Source organism: Simochromis diagramma, unplaced genomic scaffold (assembly GCF_900408965.1).
Source record: "Simochromis diagramma unplaced genomic scaffold, fSimDia1.1 OVJJ01000205.1, whole genome shotgun sequence".
Lineage (NCBI taxonomy): Eukaryota > Metazoa > Chordata > Actinopteri > Cichliformes > Cichlidae > Simochromis > Simochromis diagramma.
Window position 1 is genome coordinate 17,973,267 of NW_024386782.1, and position 12,531 is coordinate 17,985,797.

The window sequence follows — 12,531 nt, forward strand, 5'->3', positions numbered from 1 at the left end:
GTAACCTACTTTTAAAGCCATTGAGCGCCACTCGGCTCGGATGGTAAAATCCTCTCCTGCACTGGCACTTGTACTTGTCCAACACAAATCCATGGCCAACAATGGGAGTGCACTGGAGGAAAAAGAACAGACAGAGACAGGTGGAGATTAGCTTAGAACAAAAAAGAAAAATCACTTTCCTCTGGTTGTAATCAACAGGATTATCACAGGAAGGAGTTGCATGACTAAGAGCGAGGAGCTGGTGGAGGAAATTACGTGAACATAAAACAATAGGATGGAGGAGGATGAAGATGATCGCTCAGCCGACTCAGCTCTGTTTGCTTCTTGAATCCAAAAGCAAGTGGGCGTAAAATCATAAATTCTCTCTGGTATTTTCGATGTCAGAACCATAACAAAACACACACACACTGCAATAATAAAAACAGATGCAAATATGAATCTATTTTTCCCTTGAAGCTGAAATGATTAGTTAGAGAATAGATTATCTGATCAGCAAACATCAGCAACGCTTTTAAGCAATAAAAGATCCAAATTCACTAGTTCCAGCTAAAGTTATACAATAAGATTGTTTATTAACTTCTAGAAAAATTATCTGCAAAGTTATCAAGTCAGTGGTGCAGCAAGGAGGTCCTGGGTTCAAATGTGCCAGCTGGGGCCTTTCTGTGTGGAGCTGACACGTTCTTCCTGTGCCTGCATCCGGCCTTTAAGTCTGATGTCCCTAAGTCACACGATCACTGCGGCATCACTGAGAGTTAAAAACTGTCTAAATTATTTCAACTGTAATAAAATGATCAGTGTGGCTGCTTTACCAGGTGTAACAATTAGGTTTAACATCCAGGCATCCATGAAAACTGAATTTATGAAATTTAACAGCGTTAGAAGTTAGCAGGGAGTTAGCTCGCTAGCTTCATCTATATATAATATTGTATGTTGTATAGGGTTGCCAACCGTCCCTTAAAAAACGGAATCGTCCCGTATTTAGAAACAAAAGTACACGTCCTGTATTGAGCTAATAAGGGACGCACTTTGTCCCGTAATACAGTGAGAATCAAAAGTAGTCTATAAATGTTAATGGAATTAACGCTTTGTTTGAAAACATAATTCCCAGCCCCTCTCCTGCTTTGTGACCAATGAGCTGACAGCACACTTATGACAATTCGAGTATGACAATTCAGATTACCGCTTATCTCATTGGTCGAGGAAAAGTCGCTTGCGGAGAAAATACCGGAAGACAACAGATGACCACAAAAAGAAGCATGGCCAACAGGGAAACAAACGCCGACACTGCGGTGCAAGTCTCGGACGACAGTACACCTAAAGCTGGGCAGACACTGTGCGATTTTTTCAGTCACGTTATTCAGCTCCTGCTCAAACTGCACGATTGACTCGCAGGGGTTAGAAGTTGGTAGGTCACGATGCAGGGTCTCACAATATACCGCCCAATGCTCTGATGTGACCTGAGTGCTCACACTGTGCCTCCATAAAATGAAGGTTATAACAGAAAATCTGTCGCTCGCTCGCTCTCTCTCTCTGTCTTTCACTCACACAGATATGGGCTCAAAATGTGGTCATAAATATTTTGTACTTGTAAAAAAGATTTGTATGTGTAAAAAGAATTTGTGTGTGCGTAAAAAAGATTTGTATGTGTAAAAAAGATTTGTATGTGTAAAAAGAATTTGTGTGTGCGTAAAAAAGATTTGTATGTGTAAAAAAGATTTGTGTGTGCGTAAAAAAGATTTGTATGTGTAAAAAAGATTTGTGTGTGCGTAAAAAAGATTTGTATGTGTAAAAAAGATTTGTGTGTGGACTTAGAAAAAAAAAAGCCCTGCAAGTTACAAGTACGGATTTTTGACCCTATTTTTCTTCCCTTCATCTGATTGGTCAATGTCATGTCAATCACAAATGTAACAATCCAATCAGAGAACAGATGGGTTTGGCTGTCGGAGGGGCGCTTTTTTGAACTGCAGGTCCTTGAAGGGTGATACCGTTTGAAGCTGGAGGATCGCTATATAAATATCCGATAGCAGCTAGGTCCCCTAACTTTCAGTAGCTGTTGAAAGGAAAAAGTTGTGGTATATCAGTGGTTAGAAATAACATTATTACTTTAGGATTAGTTTAACACAAAGTCAGGGCTGACCCAGGACCATTGCTGTGAGTCACAGTGCGCAGCATAAAAGTCCTTTCACATCGGATGCAGGATACGCTGCTAATGCTAACTGCTAACTAAAAGCAAAGGATCCAGAATTTGTTGCGCTGGCTGCTGGGCTCTGTGGGTTTTTGCAGCAGCTCTACCTGTACTAGATGCACCTGCTCCTTGTCTTTTCTATCTCTGACTTTATGTCCTCTACAAGAGTTTGATTTTTTTGCTAGTTCTTCAAATGTTCAATAAAAACATGTATGCTAATTCATAACGAAGAAAGCTTTGTAATGAAGACTGTCATTTCCAAAACACTGCCCGCCCCCACCCCGCGGTCCGCAGCGCTGTTGAAAAGGCTGTGGAAGTCCCTGTATTAAACACGTAGACCTGTGACATAAAAATCACCAAACTCGGACGACCACAGACTGTTTTCCTTCATGGTGATGAAGGAAAACGCTGGGTTGGCATGTAAAAGGGCATTTATTCCCTTCAAAGACCTGCAGTTCAAAAAAAGCGCCCCTCGACAGCCAAACCCATCTGTTCTCTGATTGGACTGTTACATTTGTGATTGACATGACATTGACCAATCAGATGAAGGGAAGAAAAATAGGGTCAAAAATCCGTACTTGTAACTTGCAGGGGGGTTTTTTCTAAGTCCACACACAAATCTTTTTTACACATACAAATCTTTTTTACAAGTACAAAATATTTATGACCACATTTTGAGCCCATACACAGACACGCCACCACCATCAACTTTGCTAAATTGCTAATGAAAAACATTGATCAGGCAGCTGTGATTGAGCAGCAATGTAAATCCAACTATTTTCACGGTTGTTGTGGTCGTGATAATTTTGTGATGCCACATCGAAAAGGCTCGGATGAGCTTTCCAAAGTTATACAAGTTTTCCTCCATCGCTTGTGTCCAGATCACACGCCGCACAGCCGTGCTGCTCCGTCTTTTTCACAGACGTTTACGTGTTTGCGCGTGAGCAGTGTTAGCGGCTGCGGTGACACCCTCACAAGCGATTGATGATCGGGAGCTGGTCGTGAGGTGTTAATCGCTTCTTGTTACCCCACGTATACTACACGATGCACGATGAAGGCCAAAATCGGGCCGATCGCCAAAACAGTCGCACGACTCAAAAATCGGCTCCAAATGGGCCAAAAATCGCACAGTGTGAGCCCAGCATTAGAGCAGCAATGTTTGTTCGCTCAGAGAAAGAAAAAAAAGGCTGCAAAAGTACAGGGAGGAATGGGAAAAGGAAAACACCTGGCTGGGAAAATGCACGATAACACCTATAAAGCGCACTGCACTGTGTGCCGGCGCACTTTTTCCATAGGCATGCTTCTAATGGTGGGCACATGAAGAACATGAGGGGCGTGAAAGCTCGGGGAACCCTTAACCAATTTTTTGTCCACCAGGCCACGGCAGAAGCAGATATGGTATGTAAACACTGGTTTGTTTTTTTTAAACCCTCTGGTTAAGGTTAATATGGGCATGTGCAGTGAATATCAGCGCTATGTGGCCAGAAGTGTGATAATATAATTTATTTTGTGTAATAAACAACTGCAAGGATAGATGATTACAACAAATAGATGACTAATACATAAAAGTAATACATAGATGAATAATGATGATGAGTTAAGATGCGTAATCATGGGAACAAGCGGGTTTACAAACAGGAGCAGCTGATTAGCTTTAGAAAAGCTGAAATAATACCTCAACTGAAGCCAATTGTACTAAATGCACTAAATGTGCACAGTTACAAGAATATTTTCCGTTCTATTGTTTTCTATTAATTTATATAATTTTAAGTTAAGCAGGACAGAGTTCTTTTAAAGAAAGATTTACTTATATTCTCAAAAGTTAAGCATGACAGGCTTCTGTTTAAGAAAGAGACCTGTTTTACTGTGTTAATGTTGTCATTTTGAGCTAAAAATAAATGGCTAAATGATCATTTGTTTCCCATATGGTCATATCACAAAGAATATGCATCTGCTTAAATCAAATTCTAGTCAAATGGTTAAAAAATAATTTCACACACAAAAAAAGAGCTACCACACTGGGAAGGGTGAAGACAACTGGGTGGCCCGGCCCTGGCCACGAGGTGTCCCTTATTTATTTTTCAGGGAGTTGGCAACCCTAATGTTGTATGTTCTGTATGTATGTTCTGCCTGTGGGATTTCCAAAACAAATTAAGACATACAGCTCTGCTATCACTTCTGACATAAATGAAGACAGGAAAATAAACAGCAGTGACGTTTGTAGGGTAACTGAAGTTTGGCTAGCTGGTATATCACGATGTGCTACGTGATCACTAGCGACACAGTTATGTTAGCATAACATAAACACAGTGAAACTGGAGGATGAACGCTAACTTTTTTTCCACTCGATAAAAGTTAATGTGAGGGTTCCCGATGGTTAGGGACAAATGCAATCGCGTGGCAGGATGCTGTAAACGGACCGATCTTCAGTCAGGAGAACAACTAAGATAATCCATCCACAATACAAGGTTAGTCATTAATAAAGTGCTGCATGGGCTGAGCTGTACTTATATCTTAAGGTTTTAAAAACTGAGCTTTAAAATGAATAGAGGTAATAAAACCTGAGAGAGGCCGACAGTGATCACTGACTGTTTGTAGGGGCTTGTTGGATTAAATAGAAGAAGATACAACGCATCAAAACATGTTAAGCACACAACAGCCTTATTAAATGCTGAGTACTTTGGGCCCGGAAGCAGGATTCATCACGTCATCACTTAAAGACGGGATTGGTTCTCTCCTGGTACTCGAGCTTCTTCCCACAATCCAAAGACATGCACATTAAATTAACTAGTGATTCTAAATTGGCCATAGGTGGTTGTCCTGTCTATCACAGGCTTGGATTGGTGTATCCACCTTTTACGCTAAAACAGGTGGGATAGGCTCCACTTGCCCTGCCAACCTGAACTGGACCAGCGGAAGAACTGAATGGGGGATAGTTAGTAATTACATGCCATCTCTTTCTGATAATAAAGCACTTAACTTTGATAACTAATCGAAAATCATGTATCTGTTGCCGTCTACATGGACAGAAAATTTAATTATTACATTTATACTTGGGAACCTTACTGTTGTATATGAATATAATCAGAACACAACTGGCAGCCAGCTGTGTTCAGCGACAAAGACTCATTCAGACTGAAGGCAAAATGTTGGCAGTCATCTGCATTTATAAGTTAGACAGCAATTATTTGCAAGCTGTCAACAAGCAAGTCAAATTGTAACTATTTTGGTTGCCTCTCATTAGGCGACCTGTGCACTTGCCTTGTGATTAAAAGTGGTTGTGAGCATGCAACATCCTCGAGCTCTGGGCAACTACAGGGAGTGCAGAATTATTAGGCAAGTTGTATTTTTGAGGAATAATTTTATTATTGAACAACAACCATGTTCTCAATGAACCCAAAAAACTCATTAATATCAAAGCTGAATGTTTTTGGAAGTAGTTTTTAGTTTGTTTTTAGTTTTAGCTATTTTAGGGGGATATCTGTGTGTGCAGGTGACTATTACTGTGCATAATTATTAGGCAACTTAACAAAAAACAAATATATACCCATTTCAATTATTTATTTTTACCAGTGAAACCAATATAACATCTCCACATTCACAAATATACATTTCTGACATTCAAAAACAAAACAAAAACAAATCAGCGACCAATATAGCCACCTTTCTTTGCAAGGACACTCAAAAGCCTGCCATCCATGGATTCTGTCAGTGTTTTGATCTGTTCACCATCAACATTGCGTGCAGCAGCAACCACAGCCTCCCAGACACTGTTCAGAGAGGTGTACTGTTTTCCCTCCTTGTAAATCTCACATTTGATGATGGACCACAGGTTCTCAATGGGGTTCAGATCAGGTGAACAAGGAGGCCATGTCATTAGTTTTTCTTCTTTTATACCCTTTCTTGCCAGCCACGCTGTGGAGTACTTGGACGCGTGTGATGGAGCATTGTCCTGCATGAAAATCATGTTTTTCTTGAAGGATGCAGACTTCTTCCTGTACCACTGCTTGAAGAAGGTGTCTTCCAGAAACTGGCAGTAGGACTGGGAGTTGAGCTTGACTCCATCCTCAACCCGAAAAGGCCCCACAAGCTCATCTTTGACGATACCAGCCCAAACCAGTACTCCACCTCCACCTTGCTGGTGTCTGAGTCGGACTGGAGCTCTCTGCCCTTTACCAATCCAGCCACGGGCCCATCCATCTGGCCCATCAAGACTCACTCTCATTTCATCAGTCCATAAAACCTTAGAAAAATCAGTCTTGAGATATTTCTTGGCCCAGTCTTGACGTTTCAGCTTGTGTGTCTTGTTCAGTGGTGGTCGTCTTTCAGCCTTTCTTACCTTGGCCATGTCTCTGAGTATTGCACACCTTGTGCTTTTGGGCACTCCAGTGATGTTGCAGCTCTGAAATATGGCCAAACTGGTGGCAAGTGGCATCTTGGCAGCTGCACGCTTGACTTTTCTCAGTTCATGGGCAGTTATTTTGCGCCTTGGTTTTTTCACACGCTTCTTGCGACCCTGTTGACTATTTTGAATGAAACGCTTGATTGTTCGATGATCACGCTTCAGAAGCTTTGCAATTTTGAGACTGCTGCATCCCTCTGCAAGATATCTCACTATTTTTGACTTTTCTGAGCCTGTCAAGTCCTTCTTTTGACCCATTTTGCCAAAGGAACGGACGTTGCCTAATAATTATGCACACCTGATATAGGGTGTTGATGTCATTAGACCACACCCCTTCTCATTACAGAGTTGCACATCACCTAATATGCTTAATTGGTAGTAGGCTTTCGAGCCTATACAGCTTGGAGTAAGACAACATGCATGAAGAGGATGATGTGGACAAAATACTCATTTGCCTAATAATTCTGCACTCCCTGTATTAAATCACCACAAGTTGCAATCAGTCGCAGAATGTGAAATAAATTCAGTGCAATCACCAACCAGTTAAGCCGATGTTATCTAAAAATGGCGATGCATGAAATCGGCCCTCTTCTTCATGTATTCCCAGACTGTTTTAGTTTATTTAATAAAAAGTTATTTGGTGTCCCTGTATCAACACGACATCGTGTTCAGATGAGTCTAATGCAGTCACCTACAGGTATATGTCATCAGACTTTCTATCAAAGTTGTTTCAATTCAAAGAGATTTTATACTATAAAGTATTCAGTGATCAGCTGCTTTATTTTAATGGACGCATTTGAGATAACACAGCCTTCTTTCTAAAATGTTAGTAGAGTACAAGGTGCTTACATTGTGCCCATGTGGCTCAGGGGTAATTGCAGCCCTGTGTTACCACAGCAGATCTACCATCCCAGATCAAATCTTGTATGTTACCTAGCAACAGACTATATTTGGATAAGTTGCTCAAGTTACTTTTTAACCAAGAACCTAAAGATTAACTTGCTGCAGTCACCTTTAACTTTCAACAGCAGAAGAAAAATACTGTGTATTCAAAAATTAGATTTTATACCTCAGTGTAGTTTTTTTGTCTTTCTTTCTTTTTTGTTCAAAACTTCTGCCATAGTAAAATGAGCCTGCGGCAGAGACACACAGACAGAAAATCCTGCCAAGCATGTGCAGGTTCAATTTCATCTTGTTTCTGCTTGGAGAGGGAATTGCTCCAGGTCTTTCCTAATATGAAATCAAAATTAGAGGCACTTTTATTGTGTTGAAAGTATTCTTCAAACATTAAGGCTTTTAGCAATTCTGGCTTCAAAATAAGCATTAGCTTCCCATTGTAGTAAAGCTATGTAGAGCTTCCGAAATATTTGCACTTATAGCAAAATATATTTAAGATCTGGCTCAGTTCTAGCATGAGAAAAGGGTGCACAATTTATAATGCTGAAGACTGCACATGGGTTTCAGTGCTTCACTGAGTTTTCATCCATCACTGAAATGAAAAATCAAAGAATCTGAATCATATAATGGGTCCCAGGAGTTATCACAGATGGCACTATCTGAATAAAGTAGTTTACTGTTCCTACTGTATGTGTTTCTTCTCATGGCCGCTGCGTTTGGTCTCAGTTAATAAAGTTGTTTCATTGGTGTTATTGAGTCTCCTACATGTTTCTCTGCGGCACGAAGCAGCAGACGTCCCAGTTACAAACATGCCCGGTGTCAGGGGAAATCACAGGCCCTTGCCAAGTAACAGGGAAACTAATTAATATCTAAATTAAGAATTAAGGGTTGTTTGCAGAATTTAAGTGCGCCTGCATAATTCCAGCTTGCATTTATGACTGTGGGAGCAACATGGGCTTAGAGACCTTCTGGAGCTTAAACACACTTAACAACACACATACACACAGGCACCAGTGTGGACACTGTACACTCATGTGAGCGCACATACTTATACCAAATAAAGCTGCAATAAATTTCACATGAACATTCATAAATAGTGTATTATGTTGCACGCCTGGTAAAAAACAGCATCCCCCCGTGGGACTGCTGCTGTGGAGAACAGTCAGATTGTATTCACAGCCCATGAATCAGCCACTGACAAATTCATTTTATATTCATATTATTCAAAACTCAACTCCTGCTTGAAGTGTGTTTTTGAGAACAATACTTATTTGTCTTTTGGTTGTAAGTTGCTGTTTTCACTTTATTTAGTGGAACCAGGAGAAAAAAAAACTAGCATAGCTATCTAAAGTTCACTTTTTTAACATCACTGGTTAACTATGCAAGTTAAAGGTAAAATAAAACACGATGTGTCTTTGATATTATCTGTTTTAAATGATGATTGTAGGTATATCTTTTAAAAACAAGGACACAGTAGCTCTTTTTAGCCCTCTTTTACTATTTATGCTAAGCTAAGCTAAGCTAAGCTAAGTGCCCCCTGAATGTAGCCATACACGTATTAGAAAGGTTTGAGCTTTCTAATACGTGCTTAACAATTCAAAAATAATTATATTTTTTCAAACTAATTTTGACTACAAAATGCATCATTAGATTTGCAACCTTGCAACTTCAACATTCAACCTAATCAAGGTAACCGGCGATTTGGTAATTCGTTTGCACAAACCCACGCTTCAGAGAAATGCATTTCTGATTAAAGGTTATATAAATCTAGTATAAAAATATTAAAATGTGGCAGTTTAGCTGAACTCTACTTTAACAACATGTCATTTTGGATAATGTTTTGTTTATTTTTTTCTAAAGTAAGCATAGTAACTGCATGCCAAGGCTGTCTTCTCAACTAACCCACTGATCAGTTTTATAAAGCTGACAAATAGCCCCAAATCTCCAAACTGGGGAGCAGCAAGCAGCAGGGATGATCTGCAGAGGATATAAATGTCTGAACTGAAGTTCACTGGTTGAGAGAATAAACAGGTACAGTAAATCATTGCTTCCACGGTGCATCGGTATAGACAAACAGACCTGGGAGTTACGATGCTTCCATGTTTTCTGTTTTTGAAAAACAGTATGTGAGCTTTACACCTCAGAGACTTCACCTCTTTCTGGCATTTCTCCTATGAGCTACAGACTGAGTGACTGATAGAACTTTGCAGGTACTGCTTCAAAATGTGAACTGTGCCAGATGGGTATACTTACAAGTTATTTTGGGTTTAGTGATGGAAACCAAGGACATTTGTGCCATGTACAAATGTCCTGGTAGCATGTTATGTGTTTTCAGTCCTTTTTCTTTTCCCTCTCAAACTTTTCTACCATCTTTATTTTTATTTCATCACAACTTGTATCATATACATGTTACGTTTTTTTTTTGGTTTTTTTGTTTTTTTACATATATAACGCTGGTTAACAACAGTCATCTCATTTCATATAGTTAAGTAAAGATCCTGCAGTGAAGAATCTGATGATTCGTTACAAGCAGGTGCTTGTGAGAAGACCTCTCTTTTAACAGGAACTAGCCATCTGCTTGGTGAGTGAGAGCAAAGGATCACAGAGAGACAAGTAAACAACAAACAGGACAAAACACAAACAGAGACAAAAGTAGACAAAAGTTAACAAAATAAAATGTGGCATATAAACGCATGGGGAAGGAAAAGAGATGAGTGCAAAAGAAATGTTCATGGCATCAGAATCCTTCAGCAGTTTTAGACCATAGTATGGTACAGTAATTCATGACACTGTTTCCATGTTTATCATGTATATCTGTCAGTCTGTTTATGTCATGAAATTCAAGGTTACAGGATCCAAATGCAGATTCAGGATTCAAAGGGACAACATTTTATCTTAAAGATGTCATAATCCCATATCATTCCAAATGAGCCCTTCGCTCTCAGAATCCTGGTTTACTTGTGGTTCCTGAAATATTTAAAAGTAGAATGAGAGGCAGAGCCTTCAGCTTTCAGGCTGCTCGTCTGTAGAAGAGCCTGACCCTGAATCCTCCCTTTGTAACACTGCAATAGGCCTAGACTGCTGGGAGTTTCCCAAGATGCTGTGTTTCTTGTTCACTCCCCTTTTTCACTCACTATGTGTTTATACACCACTCTGCATCTTATCATTAGTTATTAATTTCCATCTCTCTTGTACAGAGTTTCTTTTGTCCTGTCTTCTTACCATCATCCCCAACCAGTCGCAGCAGATGGCTGCCCCTCCCTGAGCCTGGTTCTTCATTTTTCTTTCCCTTAAAAGTTGTTAAAAGAGTTTAAAGTTGGAGTTTTTCCTTCCCACTGTTGCTAAGTGCTTGCTCAGATGTGGTCATTTGATTGTTGCTCTTGTCTTCACCTTACAATATAAAAGCGCCTTGAGGTCATAAACTGGTAGTTCCTGTCCAAAGAAGGCAGCAAACAAAAGGTAGTCCAAGAATATAATGTTGATTTCCACAAGGCAAAAGCAGACGATCTGACAAAAACTGAAATGCAGACAAGGCTGATGGTACACATGAAGGCAATCAGGAATTGGGTACAGGAGGGTAATGAGATGCAGATGTAGACAATAAATAAATAAAACTAAACACATCCCACCAAAGACACATCTCATTTTGATAGAAATCATCTTCAGATATTTCAGCAATCTAAAGATTTTAAGTGTTTATGCTCAAAATATTTTCAGCATAACAGCTCAACAAGCAAGATGCACAAAGTATCTAGTAAAATATTCGTAGCATAGTGTAATACATATTACACATTTTACTTGCGTTACTGTTTTGTAAGACGTAACAGTGCTATTGTTGACTAAATGAATGTGATTTCAGTTGCACAATTTATGTTTGTCAAATCCTTTTATGGTCATGCTGAAATGATTCATTCTGTGTGGATCATGAGTGCCTGTTAAAATGTTCATGGCAATGCATCCGGTGCTGCTGAGACATTTCAGTTTGGACCAACGTGGTGGAGCAAACAACCAACTGGCCAGCGCTGTCACCCCTCGTGCCATACTGCTCGAGCTAAAAATAGGTTTGCAATAGAGGATAGTGTCTCATTCTCTCTCTAAAAGTGGCAAAGCTGATTCACTATATCTATGGAAATAAAGTAAATTTAGTGGCAAACACATGGTGCAAAGAAAGCCTGGGCACGCACACACACACACACACACACACACACACACACACGTAGCATTAAAGGTGTTTGACTTCTCTACATCCCCGTGGGTAGATGAATCATCTTTCATGGTCTGGGGGTTTCTAACTTCAAATGTCCCAGCAATTGTGTTGTTGCCGCTTGAGTGACTAAATCCTTCAACAGTATTAGGGTGCTTTCTCAAAATATGCCATTTGCATGCAAACCCCTTCCTTTGTTTTATCAGGTTTTCCATACACAACAGCAATGGGAGCCCAGCACGTATTAAAACTGCAAACTGAGGCAGAGCAAGCTACAGTTCATCTACTGCTGGAGTAAATCTGTGAGCATTTATTTGCCTGTCTTCTCTCTCAGGAGATAAGCATACCTGTGGAATTAAAGTCTGCAAAACACAGGAAGAGGCACTTTTTTTATTCCTCCAAAAAGGAATTAATCTGGATCATGGCCAAAATGTTTGGATGGATGGATATCAGCCACAGAAGCAGACTAGGCATGTATTATGAACTTCTTCTTCTTTTTTTGCTTACTCCAAAGGAATTGAAGACTCATTAAGATAACATATACCCCGGGACACTGAGGTAGGCAAGGATGAAATATGATGCTTTTTTTTTAGATCTTTATTGGGCTCCCAGCATCCAAATCGTTGCATTTATTAAATTCGACTGTGCTTTCACAGCAGAAGCCGTCTCTGGTTCCCCAGTGGATTGTAAGACACAGCAAACAAGCCTGTAAAATATGTTAATTGCACATGTTTAGGCCTTGTATGAAAGGTATAGGTTTTGTGAGAAGAAAAAGCAACGTTTGAAATGTTCGATGGGTGAATTTAAAATTTCACAAGTGGAACAACCTGCCGCAGTTATTAT

The 12,531-nt window shown here is 39.9% G+C and overlaps 1 protein-coding gene across 2 annotated transcripts in view; it reads right to left on the bottom strand.

Annotated features, from left to right (window-relative positions):
* The window catches only part of LOC120727874 (probable G-protein coupled receptor 158), a 79,249-nt gene that overhangs the window by 42,458 nt on the left and 24,260 nt on the right, over positions 1-12,531 (bottom strand). For both annotated transcript variants that reach the window (XM_040022456.1, XM_040022457.1), the window contains one exon: positions 10-112. In XM_040022456.1, coding sequence (XP_039878390.1) covers positions 10-112 — 103 coding nt within the window. The remainder of the gene's footprint in view (positions 1-9; positions 113-12,531) is intronic.